At 43.3% G+C, this 21,252-nt stretch overlaps 1 protein-coding gene across 1 annotated transcript in view; it reads left to right on the forward strand.

Annotated features, from left to right (window-relative positions):
• The window catches only part of TMEM94 (transmembrane protein 94), a 92,177-nt gene that overhangs the window by 12,287 nt on the left and 58,638 nt on the right, over positions 1-21,252 (forward strand). The window contains exon 3 of the mRNA XM_063120281.1: positions 13,694-13,859. Coding sequence (XP_062976351.1) covers positions 13,806-13,859 — 54 coding nt within the window. The 5' untranslated portion in view covers positions 13,694-13,805. The remainder of the gene's footprint in view (positions 1-13,693; positions 13,860-21,252) is intronic.

Genomic DNA, 21,252 nt, shown 5'->3' on the forward strand with positions numbered 1-21,252 from the left:
GCTGTCTCTCTGGCTTCTTGACCTGCATCTTTCCAGAGAAATTAATTTATATGGAATCCTCATTGGAAGGAAGAGTTATGGAGTATTCCTCTCAACTTCTGCATTCCATCTCTTTTGTTATACTTGCCCCACACATGTAGATTTTTGGACAGTTGGTCTAGTTTGCATGGATTGTGGAGGAATATGGTTTCTAGGCCTGCCATTGTAAGTGCCAGGCTGAATGTTGTGTCTGTGAATATCAGGACGAATGTGTAACATCCTTTTATTAGCTGCGTATGTTAGATCTTGTTTGTCATTGGTCTCTTGAGACCAGTGCATAGCCTGATTTGAGCAGGCATGTTACCCTTGAATAGCATATCTGCTACCTATTCTCAGTTGAAGAGGGAATGCAGCTGCCAGGGTGTTAATCTCCCACTTTTTTAAAAAAGTGAGATGTTTTTTGGCTGTTGCAATTGTTGGGTGATGATGCAAGACATTTCTAGGGGAAGAGAGGGGGGAAGGAATACAAATTACAGTCAGCCTTGGGACTAACACTTCCCTCATTGGTGTGTGTCACGATTTCATTGAGTGATGTGGAGAGTTTTTAGCCGGGGAAGGGTGGGAAGGCAGTGTCAGAAGAGGATGTGGCTACACGAACTGGTGTATCTCTGTTCCCTTTCTTCAGAAATCCATCCTCCCTAGCACAGTATGTCTTGTGTCATGTGCTGGCGGCCCTCGCTGTTCAAACTGGGTGGAGTTTGAACTGCAAGGAAAAGGCAGAAGGACAGTGACAAATCTTGGGCTTGGAGAGTGGCAGAGAGCTCTGAGACCCAGAATAGCTGAGCGACACTCTGGTCCTCCATGGCTCACAAACCATTGGCAACTACATAGCAAATTTAGCTTGTTTTCAAGTGGATGTTTTTCTCCACCACTGACACTGCAGCGGCGGGGTCAGTGGGAGGGAGAAAGATTCTACAGAACAGACAGCATGGAAATAAAAATAGAATAGAACAGAATGGAATGGAATCTTGAGTTTCTTGCCATTCAGAGGGTGGGTATAGGTGAAGGTTTGGCTAAATGTTCTATGGCTAATCTGCATCTCCTTGCTCCTTGCCAATAGGCAGATTGATACAGTTGGCCAAGTTACCACAGAGTTATAGAGCTCGCCCTGGTATATTTTGCTATTCGTATGGACTCAAACTCTGCACCAGGTGCATTGCTCTGCAGTACGCGAATGGATATGTGTGTTACTGGCAGCTGTGTGAGTTTTAATTTGAGATCACGAGGAATGGGGGAATTTCAGTAGTGGAGTATCTCTGTCTGGATAACTGACATATGTGCCAGTGAATGATGCAGTTCTTCTGTCCTACGAACTAACAGCAGTGGAGGCTACATTCCAATAAAGATAATAAAGCTAGCTAATAATGGCTCAGTGACCCGCTTTGGTATTGATCAGTATGAGACATGGCAATTTCGATTCCTTGTAGAAATGTTTTCGTGATCTCAGACTATGGCAATGGTGTGTGTTGTCAGGGTTTATTTTTTTGTTGGTGGGGGGCAACTGTAGTGTAAAAGCTCGTTTTATGCTATTGCAAAATATGGGGCAAGTCTGTTTAGAGACCAAGCACATGTGTTATTACTTGGGTTTATCTGTAGCAGTTTCTGTGAAATTATGCTCACATCTTGAGAGGTTGCTTCAAGCTTTATTCTGTTGTTGGGAACACAATTGACAACATCTTTGTACTAGGAGTCCTGATAAAGCTATGGCCTGTGTGTGTATGTGTGGATGATGGATGGATATGAAATTTGCAACATTGGGGGCCAATGTCCCTAAGGCCCTGTATATAATTTGACCCAAGCAGCTTGCAACTTGGATCTGTACTTGTCCATGGAAACACAAGCTGTCAACACGTGGGACCAACATGGACATAATGTAGCCTGTTCTTAACCTTGACTATTAGTAAGAGACCAAGAACCATCTGCAGAATTAAGCGCTCCTCCTGCCCTGTCCTAGCCTGCCTTAGCCATACTTAGTTGTTATGTCTGCATTGATCTTAATTGTGCTGCCGGTGAAAGAGCCGGGGGGAGGTGGGCGGCGGCGGCAAGGACACGGCCGGATTCCCCAGCCTCCTCCTCCTCCGCCTCTTCCAGGGCAGGATCTACACAATCGTTTTTGGGGCGCACTGGAGGCGCACGCAAGCGCCTTCAGTACGCTGTGTAGATCCTTCCTTAGTCTACCCAACTGGTTTCAAATCTCCAAAGTTGCCATCCTTTGACATCTAACACACCATCTGCCCACCTGTCATCCAGTTGCGAAGTGTTAACCTCAGGCAGGTTTCTCACTTGTTTCCTTTCCGTTGTATGCCTTGTGGTCTAGCCTTCTTCATTGCCCCACATTACTGACCAGCCCTTTGCATTCAGCCTAATCTCTTCATTAGGTGGAGAGAGAACTTTACTTTAGGCTTACTAGCTCTCATTGAGATGGTAAATTGGTGTGTGAGCTATAGTCTGCAAGTAGGGGCTCATGTGATTGAATGCTCCTTTATAACTCCCCCCCCCCAATTTAATAACAATTTAAATATCCCCTCACATAAGAAAAGTCTAGCTTAACTTCCTTGGCAGTCTAGTTTTTGATGACTTGCGATTTTTTTGTAGGGAGGATCATCCAGTCACATGAGCCTTCCCTTGCAACCTGAAATGATACAGCCTAGATCAAGGTTTACCACCTTAGTGAGTTGCTGCCGCTGTTCCCACCAGAGATGCAGGTTGCAGGAGAGGTGGGGGCAATTGGCTCCATTTTAGCATTCTCTTTTCTTTCTGAGAATTCAGGATAAACCACCACTGATGACTATATGCCGCGTGGTTTTAAAATGTACTCGAAAATGTCAAGGCTACATTTTTAAGGAGTTGTTGAAATAAAATGTGATATATTGCTGGGGTTGGAAGAGACCCACTCTGTACAGCTGCGTTATTGCTGAGCCCTGAGATTTGTCATTTAGGCTCTGCGATTCACACAGTTCATGCCAACAGTGGCTGAGAATAAGAATTTCTTGGATGTGGCACTGCCTGGCATCCAGCCCTGGCTAAGAACCAGATATTGCAGAACATGAGTGTAAATATCTTAAGAGGTCATCCAGAAAACTTTGAAATTCAATTTGGCAAGCTGTTTATCTGTACTGGTTCCCCGATTTTCTATCAACACCCTACCCCCCACCCCCGGAATATTTCAAAACCAACCTAGTACTGGCAAAAAAAGTCCCTTCTGACATATGCAAAGAAATAGTGCAACATAGTTTGCAAGTCTTATTTTGTTGCTGCTCCTCCCATCTATTTTAACCTCACCGAGTTTTTTTTTTTAATGATGCAATGGGAATTCAGTTCTGTCTAGAACTGTGTATTTTCTCAGGCTCCGTCTGCTTTTTAGGCAGAAACACAGTTCTTACTCACTTGTTCCAGGGGTCCAGATGAAATTCGCCTAACTAATATTACTGTTCCAGGTAATTGTGATCAATTACCAATAACGGAGCAGGGAGGCTTTTTTTGTCTGTGACAACCCTTCATGTTGCAATACTTCTGGGAAAAGACGGTTTGAACTGCTGATCTGTATGGTGTGGATTTGTGAAGTTTAAAAGAGCATTATGTGCTGTGCAAATTCCTTGCACATTCTTACTTCCAAATAATAATAATAATAATAATAATAATAATAATAATAATAATAATAATACCCATTAGCTCTGCTATATTTTTGTTACCATTTTCAGCTTGTTTGTTTTTGTTTCATAGGTGTTTGTGCTCTCCTGATTTGGCATGGTGCAGCTGTTTCATCTTTTTTTCCTTCATAGATTTTCTGTGGTAAGAAAAAAGATGGAAGAAGTTGTAGGAAAACATAGGAAGGTTACAAGTGGGAGACGATGACATCTGGACCCTCCATTATATTCTTCTGTGAGTGAGGCAGGGAGATGGTGTCATAAATGCCTTGTCTGGAAGCACCCATTATGGTTGAACACATGAACTCCAGAACATGTGTGCACAAACACCTATGAAACAAGGGAACACCGCACCCCCTGAGAAAAAAGCCATTGTTAAGGTGGCTCTTACTGTTCTCTTCTGTTCTGTGTGTGGCGCTATATCTCCACTGAAGGTAGAGTATCAAGAGATTTGCACTGTCCCCATGGCTTTCAAATCATAGAATCATAGAATAGTAGAGTTGGAAGGGGCCTAAAAGGCCATTGAGTCCAGCCCACTGCTCAGTGCAGGAATCCACCCTAAAGCATCCCTGACAGATGGTTGTCCAGCTGCCTCTTGAAGGCCTCTAGTGTGGGAGAGCCCACAACCTCCCTAGGTAACTGATTCCATTGTACTGCTCTAACAGTCAGGAAGTTTTTCCTGATGTCCAGCTGGAATCTGGCTTCCTGTAACTTGAGCCCGTTATTCCGTGTCCTGCACTCTGGGAGGATCGAGAAGAGATCCTGGCCCTCCTCTGTGTGACAACCTTTTAAGTATTTGAAGAATGCTATCATGTCTCCCCTCAATCTTTTCTTCTTCAGGCTAAACATGCCCAGTTCTTTCAGTCTCTCTTCATAGGGCTTTGTTTCCAGACCCCTGATCATCCTGGTTGCCCTCCTCTGAACACACTCCAGCTTGTCTGCGTCCTTCTTGAAGTGTGGTGCCCAGAACTGGAAGCAATACTCTAGATGAGGCCTAACCAGGGCCGAATAGAGAGGAACCAGTACCTCACGCGATTTGGAAGCTATACTTCTATTAATGCAGCCCAAAATAGCATTTGCCTTTCTTGCAGCAATATCGCACTGTTGGCTCATATTCAGCTTGTGATCTACAACAATTCCAAGATCCTTCTCATTTGTAGTATTGCTGAGCCAAGTATCCCCCATCTTGTAACTGTGCATTTGGTTTCTATTTCCTAGATGTAGAACTTGGCATTTATTCCTATTAAATTTCATTCTGTTGTTTTCAGCCCAGCATTCCAGCCTATCAAGATCACTTTGAAGTTTATTTCTGTCTCCCAGGGTATTAGCTATCCCACCCAATTTTGTGTCATCTGCAAATTTGATAAGCATTTTCTGCACCTCCTCGTCCAAATCATTAATAAAAAATGTTGAAGAGCACGGGGCCCAGGATTGAGCCCTGCGGTACCTCACTGATTACCACCCCCCAGTTTGAGAAGGTACCATTGATAAGATACCGTCTGGAAAACTCCTGCATGAATTCCTCTTGCCAATAGTAGGCACTGGGACAGGTTTCCCTACTTGCACAGGGTTTCCCTCTGAGCATTTCTGTTGTACGAACTCCATTGGCTGCAGCTTTGCCTTCCTTACTCTCTTGTTTCTGGCTCCTGCAATTCTCCATCCCATTTGCTCTTGATCGACCCATCCCGGTTTCATGTATTACTTTCCCCTGCTTTAATGTTTTTAATTGGCTGGTGTGCACACAAATGAAAGCCGTGCAAAGCCAGCCCTATCATTAGGCAGAGTGAGGCAGCTGTCTCTGGCAGCAGATGTTGAGAGTCATGAAAGGGCAGGTATGCTGGCTAAGGAACAGTGGGAGTTGTAAGACTTGTTTCTAAGTATACATAAGATTGCACCCTAATTGGTTGTTGGATTTTTACCGCTGGGGAAAATATTGGCCCTAGGTATGATATACATTGACTTGTGATGGTGGGTGGGGCGTGGGGCATGCTATTTGCTGCTCTGCCTCGGGCAGCATAACGTTTTGAGGCAGCCCCACACAACAGTATTTGAGGTAATGCAGACAATATGGCAGGGACACGTAGTCATGAACCTATGTGAAGCATGACAGAGCTCTGCTCCTTGTTTTAGACTTCAGACAATTCTCATCATCCCCAGCCAATGTTCAGGCACGATGGGGCCTATAGTCCAGACTCATCTGGGGTTCCATGGTTGGAAAAGGCTGGGCTAAAGAGCTCAAATAGCAAGATTGGAAAATATTTCTCCTTGAGGAAGCTGGAGACATTGCTAGTCAGGGAAAGATAAGACCGAGCTAGACGGACAGATCACTTCAAGAAGGATGCAGACAAGCTGGAGAAGGTTCAGAGGAGGGCAACGGGAATAATCAGGGGTCTGGAAACAATGTGAGATGAAATGGCTTAAACTCCTCAGACATCTCTTCCATCCTTTAATCAATAGCTTGAACTCTCCCCCACCCCCCAAATTTGGAGTAATTGCCACTTGAGAAATACCATTGTCATTTACTTCTTCTGGATTTAACATACATTGAATAAACTGATATGTGGGTGATGTGATGCACATGACACAGCACTCTAAACCATAACAAATGAGAGCACATCCAGTTTATAAATGTGTAGAATTAAACATGAAACATTTCAGCATAATGCACCAGCTTCAGTCACAAATAAGAGCACGTTACAAAGGCTTGACGTATATTTCTAACACACACACACACCCTTTATGTGCTTGTTAGTATCTATCCACTTGCAAGTGGAATGGTTTTGTATCGTGGAGTGATTATCCTGTGTTGTATTTGCTAGGAACAATTGTAATTCACTTGCAGCAGTGAATTTGGGCTTTGTACCAAGGGCCAGCAAATCTAGGCAGTAGTTCTGTTAAGGCGACTGCCAAAGACTGTCCAAAAGATTTTCTTACTATTTCAAAAGTAAGGCTGCTCTGTTCTGTTAAGCAGAGACGTCCATTTCCAAGAACTTCTCTGTGACTTCACAGTCTGAGGTGCCAGCTTGCACTCATTCAAGATGGTGAGAGCGATTTTGGAAAATCTACCTGGTAGCATTGCTATCAAAAGCCCATCTGCTGAATGTGGTGTGTGTGTGTGTGTGTGTGTGTTTAGTACAGGTAGGACAGCTTTCCAGCCCTGCCTCCTGGAGTGCTATTTCCCCTTTTCCTTGATGGGTGTTCCAGTTACAATAAGTAACTGTGTTTTTTAGGCTGCCTAATTACTTATTAGGAATGGTGTTCAGGGAAACGCTGGTGGTGGTGAGAATCTGCACCGTTCAAGACACTTTGTTCCTCTGTGCGGTTAAAGGGTTTGTTGTCTAGGAAACACAATACCCTGGAGAAAGATGCTGCCTTTTCCTTCCCTCCTGCTTTCCTCCTTTCTTTCCCTGCTGATTTCTTTCTTGCAGTTAGTACCACAAACACTCTCTGCTTCTGTTGAATTTTACCCCTCAAAGTTTTATATGCATACACTTTAATTACTGAAATATTGGTGGATAAGATTTTTTGGGCCATGCAACCAAATTTCTGGGCCAGTGCCCTGCTGGCATTCATATTATGCTTATATAATGGCAGGCATGGAGTCATAGTATCGTAGAATAGTAGCATTGGAAGCGGCTATAAGGCCATTGAGTCCAACCCCCTGCTCAATGCAGGAATCCACCTTAAGGCATCCCTGACAGATGGCTGTCTAGATGCCTCTTGAAGGCCTCTAATGTGGGAGAGGCCATGATTTCCCTAGGTGATTGGTTCCATTGTCGTACTACTCTAACAGTCAGGAAGTTTTTCCTGATGTCCAGCCGAAATCTGACTTCCTGTAACTTGAGCCCATTAGTCTGTGTCCTGCACTTTGGGATGATTGAGAAGAGATCCTCCCTCCTCTGTGTGGCAACCTTTCAAGTACTTGAAGAGTGTTATCATGTCTCCCGCCAGTCTTTTCTTCTCGAGGTTAAACATGCCCAGTTCTTTCAGTCTCTCCTCATAGGTCTTTGTTTCCAGACCCCTGATTATTCCCGTTGCCCTCCTCTGAACCTTCTCCAGCTTGTCTGCATCCTTCTTGAAGTGATCTGTCCGTCTAGCTCGGTCTTATCTTTCCCTGACTAGCAATGTCTCCAGTTTCCTCAAGGAGAAATATTTTCCAGTCTTGCTATTTGAGCTCCTTTAGCCCAGCCTTTTCCAACCATGGAACCCCAGATGAGTCTGGACTATAGCCCCCATCGTGCCTGAACATTGGCTGGGGATGATGGGAATTGTAGTCCAACACCACCTGGGGCTGCAAGGGTGGGAAAGGCTGCTTCAGCTAGAGATTCCAGAAACAGAACCTGGGATGTTATCCATTCAAAGCATGTGCTTTGCCACTCAGCTATAACCTCTCTCTTCCAATATGGAGAGAATGCCTGCCCAAATTGTGGGTCTTTTGTACATGCTAATGCTAATGCTAATGCTAATGCAGTGGCAAAAGCTTCCGGTTGGAAATGGCAGCGCAGTCAGTAGGGGTGTACACTCCACACCAAAAATCTGGGGGTCTGTTGGACCTCCGAAATCATGGTGTGGTTAGGGGATGGTTTTAATTTTTGTCAGTTCCCATTGATGATACTAGCGCGGTTCTCCGAAAACAGAGTGGTTTTCTGACGAGTAATCAGAACTCTGTGTGCAGAGACAGAGTTGCCCTGAAAATTGGGGTGGGGAATCGCCTCATCAGAGCTCTGCCCCAAATTTCGGGGAGGAGCAGACCTGCTCTGCCCACCCCTAGTAGTCAGTTCATTCCTGCTTCGCTCCCGACTATCTGCTTATAAAAGGCTTTAGACTGCCTTGTTATCTAACTATTTAGTTTGGGGTTTTTTCCGCATGGACTTCATTTTGTCTCCGTTTTTTGTATAATTACCTGCTGTATTCTGAGGGAGGCTGTGAGGATGGCTCTACTGAAAACTAAGAAAGCCGTAGGAACGCCGCCCACACCCCTGGAACCACCTGCAGCTAAATCTACCAAGACTCTTCGGACAGAAGATGAAGGAGAAAACGTGAGTGCTTTAATGAAAAGCATACCACTACAGTTGTCTCAACAGTCAAAACAACTGGCACGCTTGGACCATATGGATCAACAATTGGCATACTTGGATCAGCTGGACCAGCTCCAGTCGATTTGGGATTCCATAAATACACTACAGGGGACCGTGGACTCTATGGACTCTTCTGCAGATGGAATCTAAAGTCAACAAGCTGGAGGATCGGCTGACTGTTCATGAAACTGTGACTACTGCATCACATAGTGTGTTATCTGCTAGAATTTTTCAGCTGGAAAATAATTCTCGGAGATGTAACCTGTGTGTTCTTGGGGTTCCTGAACAGTCTGCACAGACACATCTGGCAGATTTTATGGGGAAGTTCCTGTGTGAACTGTTAGCACTCCCTGAGGATCTTCAACTGGATATTGATTGAGCCTACCATGTGCCTGGAGGTCCTATGTGTAGATCCAGAGAGGGGCCAGTTATTATTCAGTTTCTATGTGCTTCAGCTAAGGAATTCCTTCTACATATGGCTCAGCGAAAAGGAGAGTTACGGTGGGGACCAACCAATGCAAAAATAATGGTGTATCCTGATTACTCAAAAGCAGTATCTGATCAAAGAAGGAAATTCACCAAGGCAAGAGACCTTTGCCAGGAACAAAATTTACAATATTATTTGCGTTTTCAGCAATCTTCTGAATTAATTATGAAGGCCAAATTAAAAAATTTCATATTCTTGAATCCGCTGAATCATTCTTAATTGGGCTCAAAACCAAAAATCTATCCCATGAGATCTGCGCTCTGACCTATTAGAGTGTTTTGAGGCTATGCTGTGCGAGTATAATTTATTAGCTCTGTTGTATCTTTAAACCCAATAAGAATTCCTGGGCATTGTGCCAAGTTGCTAGTCATTATCTTAGTTCCTCTCTTTATGTTCTCTCTCTCTCTCACACACACACACCTTATGCTTCCTTTCCTGCTCTTTCCTCACCGCTTTTATTTTCTTTTTTTCCTTCTTAATTTTTTTTGCATAAATTTCAGTGGCCCCATAGCCGAAGCTCTCTGGGTGGTTTACAAAAGTTTTTAAACATCAGGGAATATTCATTTTAACCACTTTATAAATACCTTTAATATTTTCTCCCTTTTTGTTCCTGTCATTTACTATACAGCTTGCATATACATTTATTAATTTTTTTGTTAATTACTAGCAATCCATTTAACATAGGTTTTAATATTAATGGACATATTATTATGATTATTTTATAATTACTTGTTGGCTTCTGTTCTTTTTTTCCTTTTTTTCTTTTTCAAGGCAGTCAGCTAATACTTAAATACTGACTGCTGGTTTGATTGAATATTGATTAATTCAATACATGGGGAGGGCAGGATGAGGGAGTTCAGTGTGGTCGCTAACAGAAAGCAGGATATTTTTGTTTTGTTTTAGGTTTTTTTGGGGGGGGGTTAGATTCCTCCCCCCCCCCCGTTTTTTTGTTTTATCCTTTGGGAAAGACAAATATTAGAGCGATTTTTTAATTTTATTTTCAAAGACCAATATGTGTTGTATTAAGGCTCAATGTGATTGTGATTTGAATGTAAGAAATATTTGCAACTTTGGTATGATTTGGTTATGTGGAGGGACAAATAACACGTTTCTTACTGTCCGATGCTTAATGTGATTTCATGGAATGTCTCTGAAATACTAAGAAGCAGAAAAGTGTGCTTTCTAAGCTAAAAGCTTAATGTTGACGTGGCATTTTTACAAGAAACTCACCTGATCGCTGAAGACACCCACTTGTTAAATAAAGACTGGGTTGGTGAGGTTCATATAACAGATACTTCAACACGTTCCAAAGTGGAGGCAATTTTAATTCATAAATGACTTCCTTTTTTCCTGCAACAGGGGATTACTGATCCTGATGGTTGCTTTTTAATTTAGGTTAGGAAATAGATAAAATCATTGCTATTATCAATGTATATGAGCCAAATATGGACTGTCCTGCTATGTTCCACAAATGTTTCAGTAAATTGGTTGATATGACTTATGATTACTTGATTGTCGGTGGGTATTTTAATGAGATCTTAGATCCCTAATTGGATAGAAATACATCCACCCCTGAGACCCAAACAGTGGTGAGACACATGTTTCAGGCCTATATGGTTGAACTCGGTTTGATTGATGTTTGGAGAATATTGTACCCTGATGATAAAGAGTACACCTTTATTTCACCAGCACATCATAACTGTTTTCGATTAGATTATTTCTTGGTTTCTACTTCTTTACTACAGCAAATAAATGCTTGCAGGATTGATACATTGGTAGTCTCAGACCACTCCCTGGTATGCTTGGAGTTCTCAGACTTGCCAAGGTGTTTGGGTCTTTGGCGTTTTAATGTTTCTCTTTTAAATGATGAGATGTTTAAATCTCAGGTCTTTGCTGAGTTGTCTGAATATTTAAATATCAACAAGGGTACTGTGGGTTCCTGCACCATGGAATGGGAGGCCAACAAAGCCTTTATTAGGGGCTGAATCATTGCCTATGCTTCACATAAGAAAAAGCTTAGAACAGCACAACAGGTGCTTTTAAATAAGAAGTTGAAATCTCTTGTAACCCAGTTTGGCAGTTCCCCATCAGCACAATTGTATCAGGAGTTGCAAAATGTTAAATGCGAGCTAAACAATATTCTTTCTCAGCAGGTAGAATTTGCCTTAACTTGCTTGCGACAGATATACTTTGAAAATGGAAACATCCTAGTAAAATTTTGGCACACCGTCTTAAACATCAAAAACATTGAAATGTTATTTCCGCCATAATACATACTTCTCCTACAGATATAAATTTGCAATTTTTAAGATTTTACATGGAGTTGTATAGTAAGGGTAGAGAGATATTGGAGCAAGATATGAATACTTTTTTTTGCTCAGATTAAGCTCCCTTGCTTAGATTCCTTGCAAAGGCAACATCTTAGGTCTGGAAAACCAAGGTCTGGAAAACCAAACCCACCTTCTTTAATTGGAAGCTGCATCCATTTCAAGGATTTTCGAGGTGAGGAAGAACCCCAGAAGAATTTATGAAACAAAGCATTAAGTTGTTGAAAGTATTTGCCAGGTATAAGTAAAGGAATCCCATGCATAACATAGAGAATTCGAGGCATAACATTTGTCTTAGGTGTGTTGACTTTATCCCACAAACTCTTGTTCAGAGGAGGGCAATGAGGATGATCAGGGATCTGTAAACAAAGTCCTATGAGGAGAGACTGAAATAACTGGTCCTGTTTAGCCTTGAGAAGAGAAGACTGAGGGGAGACATGATAGTGCTCTTCAAATGCTTGAAAGGTTGTCACACAGAGGAGGGCCAGGATCTCTTCTCGATCATCCCAGAGTGCAGGACACAAACTAATGGGCTCAAGTTACAGGAAGTCAGATTCCATTGGGACATCAGGAAAAACTTCCAGACTGTTAGAGCGCTACAACAATGGAACCAATTACCTAAGGAGGTTGTGGGCTCTCCCACACTAGAGGCCTTCAAGCGGCATCTAGACAGCCATCTGTCAGGGATGCCTTAAGGTGGATTCCTGCATTGAGCAGGGGGTTGGACTCGATGGCCTTATAGGCCCCTTCCAACTCTACTATTCTGTGATTCTGTGATTTTACAACTCCCATAAGTCCTAACCAGCATAACCAATGATTGGGGGATGGAAGGCGTTGTAGTCCAAAGAGGGCACCAGGTGGCCTACCCTTGTCTTAGAGTTTGCAGTAAAAGTAAATGATCTTCATTCAACATAGGAAGGTGGAGGGTGGACTAAACTAAAACCTTTCAGGCAAATTTCTCATTCATGGCAAAACGTTTGTTCATAGCAAAATCTATACATGGCCTTTAAACTGTGGATAATGAGGAGAACCTTGTCCTATTTTTTGACAGGCAATTTTTTGACAGGATTGAGATCTTATTGGACTTGAATCTTCATCTCAACAAAGATTTAACACACACACACACACACACACACACACACTGGTCTGATAGTGATGATAATGATGAAAAATACTTCATATGCAGGGACGTATCTGTGTTGCTTGAACAGGCCGAGGTAGCCTACATTATAGACTGGGCCTGGCTCATGTCATTATTGTGATTCATTCTTCTTTGCTACTTTTTCTCCCCCTTTCGGACTTTGGTATCTTGTGTGACTGCGTCTGCTGGCCCCATTGGCCCTCTGCCCCCCCTGAATTGCTGCTGCTGCCCAGATCTTGGTCAGTGGCAAGCCCTAGACACAATCAGATTGCTATTAATAGCCTGCACTGCACCTTCTGCTCTGAGTCTCCTCCTGAAATGCTATGAATATTTGATGCTTGGAGGGGAACTTGCTCTCCTCTCCCTCCTGATGACTTCTGGGAAGCCCTGCTGGGAGCAAGAGGCTGCTCTGGAGAGAGCAAGACATGCCACCGTAGCTCAGTAAATTGCAGGGCGCCTTTTCCTCCTGAATTTTATTGAAATCATTAGCTTTAGAAATGCTCAGCTTGGCATCGGAGGTGTTGGATTTATGAATCCATCATTCTCGCTTTATAAAATCCACGGCCGTTCTCAGCTCCTGAGATCAGTTTCCTCCTATTTAGTTTCCCTCTCCAACTTCAACCACTGTGGCCAATGCTGGCCTTTCCTTGCTGTACCATAAGCTCCACTGTTGGTTCTAAATTGATTAGCCTGTTCTCAGCATCATCCCAGGTTTAAGCATCCATCTCTGCCTTCTATCCAGGTATTTCATGGGGTATTTGGCTTTGAATGCAGCCTTCTGAACCCGGTGTGTGTGTGTGTGTGTGTGTGTGTGTGTGTGTGAGTGATCCTAAAGAACTTCCACGTCTTTCTCATCCCTCCCCTTCTCATCCCATCTCCAGCATGCAGCAGCGTGATTGGCAACAGGCTGAATTAATCAGTGGCTTGGTGCTTCACTCTGCCGTTCCTCTCTCTCTCTCTCTCTTTCTCTGCAGCGTTGCGCTCTGCGCACTCTCTCCCTCTCTATTGCTCTCTGCTTCTCTGTGGGTGGCAGCACTGGAAGTTGCTCTTCTCAAGGCTCCAACTGGTGCAGCAATCTTAGCCCAGATGCTTTTTAAGCAGACAGATTTGTGGATGTCCCAGCAAGCCAAAAGTGGCAAAGTAAGTTTACCTTTTGCACTCTCTTCCCCATTTTTTCAGACATTTGAATTCAAGATGGCTTTTCCCCTCTTCCCTGCATCTTTTCCTGAGCTACTGATGTGCCAAAGGCTTTTAACGGTGTGTGTGTGTGTGTGTGCATGCTGGGGGCTTAGAGCAAGTGAGCTACATTGAATGACAGTTAATACATAATGGGGACAACAATCTCTTTCTTTTTGGAGGTGTTTTTTTCTATTACGTGGTGGATATCGGCTGCAAGTGCAGTACCTGGGGTTGTCATGCCTTGAGCTATAATGAATCCTCCTTTCTTTTCAATGGCTCAGATTTGTCTATTTCCTCTACATGTCTGAGCACTGCACCACTGAATATCCCTTCCTATTGGTATATTTGGCGCGGAGGTGGGGAGTGTTGTTAAGGCTGTGACATAAACTAGCAAGGATTGTGTGTGCCAAATTTCCTGGATCTGGAGGATTGCCAAGTATGTCCAGGGGAAGCAAATGTGGCACTGATCCATCCTTGCAGATTAATAAATCTAGGATTACATTTAGCTGTGAGTAGAATGTGTGTGTGTGTGTGTGTGTGAGTGTGTGTGTGAGAGAGAGAGAGTGAGTGAGTGAGAGTGTAATTCCCAACAGTACCCATGTTATCCTTCAGAGCTAGGGAAATGCAGAGAATAATATATGCTTTAATATCGCATTATGTTATATGCCTTAAAAAACACCGATCCCCACGGCACATGTGTTAGCTACGTTGAGATCCAGCCCCAGAGTGAGCTGTAGGTGCAAAGAGGACCACAGGGACAAAGTAGAGGAGCTGCACAGGGTGCTGTTGCTTGCAGGCACTGCCTCTCTTCTCTCAGTACTCTAAAAGGAAGAAGAGGGAGGCAAAGGCTGTGCTTTGCATTGTTGGTACCAAAAGGCTCGCCCTAGCTATTGGCATCCAGCTTTCTTGTACGATCTTAGAAACATGACATTGTTATCCGGAAGAAAGTAGATTTGTTCATACCACAACCAGTGGTAGTAGTCCAGTCAAGCCCTGTGTCGATTGGTAGATCTAGCTTGTGTTGCTAAGTTGGAGTTGCTAAATATAAAAGTTCTGTCATTCTAAGAGACAGGAATGAAATCATCATGTAAACATGGAATTACTCAGTTTATTTATTGATTACATTTCTATACCGCCCAATAGCCGGAGCTCTCTGGGCAGTTCACAAAAATTAAAAAGATTCAAACATTGCTCCTGAAACTGGACAGAGACTCGTGCTGCGGTTATGATTGATCTAAACTCTTAGGGATAAAGCCAGTATATGCTGTGGATTTCCATAGCTCATGATTGCCAGCTATTTTTTGTTATGTGTTCTACATGTCAAATCCGTATTATAAGCCGGTATCACTCTACAAGCCCTCTGTGCCTTGGTGTGGCACTACTTCTGGTCTACTGAGCTGGGGAAGCAAACACAGTGCAATATTGGAGAATGCTTGGCTGCCTCTATCCTATAACCTGGTCCATGAACTCACTTGCTTCTACTCTGGAGGCTGTCTAAACATTCTCTTGGCCTCATGGTGACTGTGAATGAGCACTACAACAGTTATATGATGGAGCCACCAATTCTCAGCCACCGGGGGCAAATAGACGAAGCTGAGCATTGAAAAAGTTGGGGACTTATCCTGACTTTCCCCACTGGAGCGAGGCTCTTCCACCATCTGACCTCGCTCCGGTGTCGAGCCAGGGGCATTCTTGGGTAGAAGGCGACATCTGATTGGTTGCTGGAAGCCAGGCAAGGGGCAGGGGGTGGGCCCAGCGAGCTGAATGGCCACTGGAAACCCTGTGCTGCCTCCTTCATGGGGATTACCTGCTGCCATCCCGCAGCAGGAAAACTGTGGGGGGGTTTAGTGGTAGCATGGCACCAGAGTGGTGCTGTGAAGGCAGGTTCCTGGTGTGCCACAGCCTCCTCCATTCTTGTGCCTTTTGAGGCACATATGCTACAGGTTGTCCAATCAGGCCTTAATGGATGTGATCCAGTGTTCAACCTCTTATGGAGAGGTTTTCACTCCCCCTAAAGGATTAGGTTCGTAGTTTCAGGGTGCTGAAGGATCCAGCATTGTCATTGGAGACACAGGTGACCTCGGTGGCGCAGAGCACCTTTAATCAGCTTAAGCTGATATGCCAATTGCATCCTTACCTAAACAGAGTTAGCCTAGCTACAGTTATCCATGCTCTGGTAGCCTCTTGTTTGGATTACTGTAAGGCTTTATACATGGGGCTGCCTTTGAAAATGGTCTAGAAACGCCAGCTGATCCCAAATAGGGCAGCAAGATTGTTAACAGGGACTGGACTATATGAGCATATTGAGACCTGCACTGGCTTTCAGACATTTTCTGGGCCCAATTCAAAGTGTTGGTATTGACTTTGAAACCCCTACATGTCTTGAGGCTGTCTCCTTACATTTATAGACCTGACTGGACCTCAGAGGCCCTCTTCCAGGTGCCCCCCACCAAATGATGTGAGATGGGTGGATGCTAAGGAGAGGGCTGTTTCAGTTGTGGCATCCCAGTTGTGGAATGCTCTCCCCAGAGAGACTCACCTGGGGAGACCTCACGTTGTGGTCTTTTCATCGCCTGGGGAAGAACTTTTTATTCTCCCAGGTATTTTAGTTCTTCAATTATCTGTTGCATTTTTAGATCTTTACACTGCTGCCATTTGCTTTTTTTAAAAAACTGTTTTTACTGTGGTTTTATATTGTAGTTTTAAACTTGGAAAAGTTTAATATTACGTTTTCATATTGTATGTATGTATGTTGTGGTTTAACTGTTGTGATATGCCCACAGAGCTTCACTTATTGGGTGGTATAGAAATGTAATTAATAATTAAAAAAAATGAAGCTCAGAGTATTTTGCAGCCCTGCTGGAATAATTTGTGAAACCAACAGTTGCTTGTTTTTTTTTTATATATATATATATATATATATATATATATATATATATATATTCTGTTAGAAATTCATAAGAACCCAGAGGCTTGCTCAACCCTCCCCTCCACTGGACTCTTGAGTCTCAGACACATCTAACAGACATGGGTGTGCATGTGTAGGCAGCGTTGATAGTGGAATGAAGCCCACAGGGCACACAAGTGAACAAATCTTTGCCATCAATGTCCCTTTTCTTTCCCATGGAAAGAGAATGCTTTCTCACGCTTTCCCCTTCCACCAGGTGTTCCCATGTGTAGATGCTATGAATTGGACTCAAAAACTATTGGCTAAACCTAGCTCTCTGACCCAGATATCTCTATTCCCACATCCTAACAGCTCATGTTTAACAAACCATGGGCTGCTGAGAAAATGAGTGAGAGCAAGCGTTTGTGCTGGTTTCCACCTGTCCCTTGTGATCAAGTACCCACGGATGCTTCGTCTCTGGGTTGTTATTTGTGATGTCTGAACCCAGAATTTGGGCATGGTGGGGGATGAACAACCCGGGGGATTCGTTGATTCAAAACCAGCATGCACACTCATTTCCACTTGTTTTCTCAACAATCTGCAGTTGGATAACCGTGGGCTCTTAGGAAGTTTGTTAGGATGAATGTTTGCTACTTTTAAGTGGCGGGGGAACATTTTTGTTTTCCTATCACTGCTTCTGAGGTAGAGAGAGAGAGAGAGACTGAGACCTTGAGGGCAATTTACTTTGGCATATAACACTCTGAGGAAAGTAACTGCATGTTGTGCTAATTCTCTCCAGACCAGCTTGTTGTATAACATGAAAAAGCGCTGAGGGAATAACAGCAACAAGGTCAGGAGTATAGGGATAGGTTTACAATGGAGCATCAATGCAGCTAGTGTTGTGAAATGTGTGTTCCTGTTAGCTTGCCTGTTGGTCTTGGTTGCTTTTTATTCTTAATTCAGCAAGCTGCCTGCTGAATACTGTACCTGCTTGCTGATGAGATGGCAACTCTTCAAGACTGGCCATGCTGGCAATAGTTTTGAATTTTTATATTCTCATTCCTAGCAATAATGAAGTCAAGGAAAGTGTATTTGTTGTTGTTGTTGGTAGTGGTAAATCCCAGCAGCCCACGAATGTGATGTTGACCTCTTTAAAGACAGCAAGAAGAATACTCCACCACCACTACCACTCTGTGGTTGCTTTCAAAGGAAATAATTCTGGCGCCTCAGCATTTGAATGCCACCCCCCCCCCCCCGCCCCAGACACATACACCAGTCCTGGCCAAGATAAAACCCTGTTTTCGCATTTAGTTTCTACTATGAGATGATGTCCCTGATAGATTGCATATGGTGGTGAATATGACACTTGTTTGCTCCTCCAACAGAGAAGAATCTGATTGTTTTGTGTGTGTTCCCCTCCACTTGTTGGCGGTTACATAACTGGCACTGTAGACAGAGTTAGTTGTCAAAGTAACTCCTCATGTATCTGTTGCATCTCAGGGGGACGTAAGCTGTGTAATGGATTTATAGAGCACAAAATAACACTGCTAATGAACAATGCTTTTTCCCCTTCAATATTGGAGGAGCACAAACTTTCAGAAATTGCCAAAATAGCCTGTCCTTCAAATTGCCAGTTTGACTGGGGCAGATTACCCCCCCCCCAAAAAAAAAACTCTTTAAAAAATAAAATGCATGATAAACTTTCATGATGGGACAAACAGCATAATCCCAAATTGCATCTGGATCATGCCCTGATTTAGCTGGCATGTGTAGCTTGCAAGCCTGTTAGTAGGAGAAAGCTGCAGAATGCCCCCAGGAGGGCCTGTGGGTGCCTTGAGATTTTGGATGGGGCTGACGAAGCAAGCATAGCAGTCCCGATTGGAATGCAGCATAGTCCTGATCCCTAAACCCTGCTAAAGATTCACAAAGCCATAGGATTGCATGGTTGTTCTCTCTCACTCTCCAGCCCTCCTCATTTGCCTGCAAATCTCCTCTGCTGATACTAATTGTTGTTAAGGATTGTGTTGGCACACATGTTAAACATGGTCAGCACTAATCTGGTTAGCACTGAAGCATTTTGCTGTGGTGTAGGCAAGGTGGGTTAAGGAATTCATGCACAAGAGGAAAGGGACTGCTAGTTGTTGGGTGGTAATAGGACCTGACCTCCCATAAATGGGACTAATCTCCTTTGAAAGCCATCCGAGCCTTCAGCTGTCACCACATCTTCTGTAAGTGAATTATGTATGGAGAAGTACTCTTTTTTGTCTATTGTGAATCTATCTACTGCCAGTTAATTTCATTGGTAGGCTCCATACTTCATTTTAAACTGGTACAAGCTTTTGAATGATTTTTTTTGGGTCTGGTCAAGATACAAGTCTCAATGAGTTCACTTATCTATCTATCTATCTATCTATCTATCTATCTATCTATCTATGAAATTTTTGTGCTATTCCACCTATGCACTTGATCATCTAAATTCCTTGTAAATTTTGTCTGTGATTCTAAAAATACTTAGTAGAGAATAGGTCACATAGGGTGCCATAGGACTGACTTCTGAGTAAACATGTGTAGGGTTGTGTTGCATGTCTGCTGATGTTCTTTTTGCAGGAGCTAAACCTGAATACTCTACTTTTCTTGGATAGTTCATGTTCCTATCTTAAGACTTACCATCTCTGGTTACATCATGCCTTGCCCCCTTTTTTATTCAAGGATATTGGATCTAATTTATTAATTGGTTCCACATTGTTATATTGGAGTTTGCTAAGAAAAACTAAGAAAAATAACAACCTTGTATTTACTGTTATTGGGAAGAGGAAAAATATTTGAATGGGAAATGCAAGAAGATGGGCTGTGGGACAGCGAATAATGAAGTGAACAAATGGCAGGTCTGCACACAGAAATATTATTTGTACTTAATGGTTGAAATGTGCTTAGCTATTGATAGAATATGCAAAATAGAATTGCTTTTGATAATAAACCTCTATAATTGTTGAGCCTTGTGTGGCGCAGAGTGGTAAGCGTCAGTTACTGCAGTTGAAACTCTCCCCACAGCCTGAGTTCGATCCCAGCGGAAGCTGGTTCTCAGGTCGACTCAGCCTTCCATCCTTCCGAGGTTGGTAAAATGAGTACCCAGCTAGCTGGGGGAAAGGTGACCGTGACTGGGGAAGGCAATGGCAAACCACCCTGCTACAAAAAGTCTGCAAAGAAAATGTCAGCGAAAGCAGGCGTCCCTCTAGGGGTCAGCAATGACTCAAGTGCTTGCACGAGAGGTTCCTTTCCTTTCCTTTCCGTAATTGTTGTTATTTACACCTTTCCTTTCCCACTATTTTGACCTTTGTTTCTCCTTATGACTTTTTGGAGTCTGCTCTTTTTGCCTTGAGACCTTTTCATTGCCACTTTCCCGCTGTCCTTTTTTGCAAATATATAAAGGTATTTGAGTCTCTCAACTTTGGCATGCACAGCCATGGGAGGGGAGCCAGCAGAGGATGAATTCATATCCCTCTGTGGGTTGTGTTTCCATAAGTCCTTCCACTATCTGTCTATCATTTACTCATTCTTTCCTTCTTAGCTAAACCAGCCAGGGGCTTCTCTATACTCTCTCTATACTCCATCATGGCTGTTCAGTTGCATCTCATTGCCAGTGTGCCAATGTGGTGTAGTGGCTAAAGTGTTGGACTAGGAGTCGGGAGATCCAGGTTCTAGTCCCCACTCAGCCATTGAAGCTCACTGGGTGACTTTGGGCCAATCACAGACTCTCAGCCCAACCTACCTCACAGAGTTGTTGTTGTGAGGATAACATGGAGAGGAGGAGGAGGATTATGTACGCTGCCTTGGGTTCCTTGGAGGAAAAAAGGTGGGATATAAATGCAATAAATAAATAAATAAATACGATACAGCCGCCAACTCGCAGTCACATCATGCTTTCCCCGTGAAATTGCACTTTTTCGATGTGTCGTTTTACCACGACTTTTTACATTTCTCCAAGGTCACCATGGTTGTTTGTTGTCTGTCAGGGGTTGCTTCAGTTCAGATTAAGAGAGTGGGCATAGTTAGGGGCAGATCCCAGCGCAGGGTAGGTGGGGAATGCAGGGCAGGGGCCAGGGGGTGGGCTCGACAAGCCTAGTAATGGCTGCCATGGCAACATTGAAGTCTGGGGAAAGAAAGTAAAAGCAGTTATGATGAATATTACATAAGTTCAGTGAACTGCAGCAGCACAGATACATTGCTACAGTCTTTCAAAGTTGTGCAGAGTTGCCAGAAAATTTATTATTTATTTATTTATTACTTTTTTACACCGCCCAATAGCCGAAGCTCTCTGGGCGGTTCACAAAAATTGAAACCATAATAAAACAACCAACAGGGTAAAAACACAAATACAAAATACAGTATAAAAAGCACAACCAGGATACAACAACAAATAACAGTTTTCGTGATTTTTGGCCCTCCAATATTTGTTGCCCATTACTA

Source organism: Elgaria multicarinata, chromosome 3 (assembly GCF_023053635.1).
Source record: "Elgaria multicarinata webbii isolate HBS135686 ecotype San Diego chromosome 3, rElgMul1.1.pri, whole genome shotgun sequence".
Taxonomy (NCBI): Eukaryota; Metazoa; Chordata; class Lepidosauria; order Squamata; family Anguidae; genus Elgaria; species Elgaria multicarinata.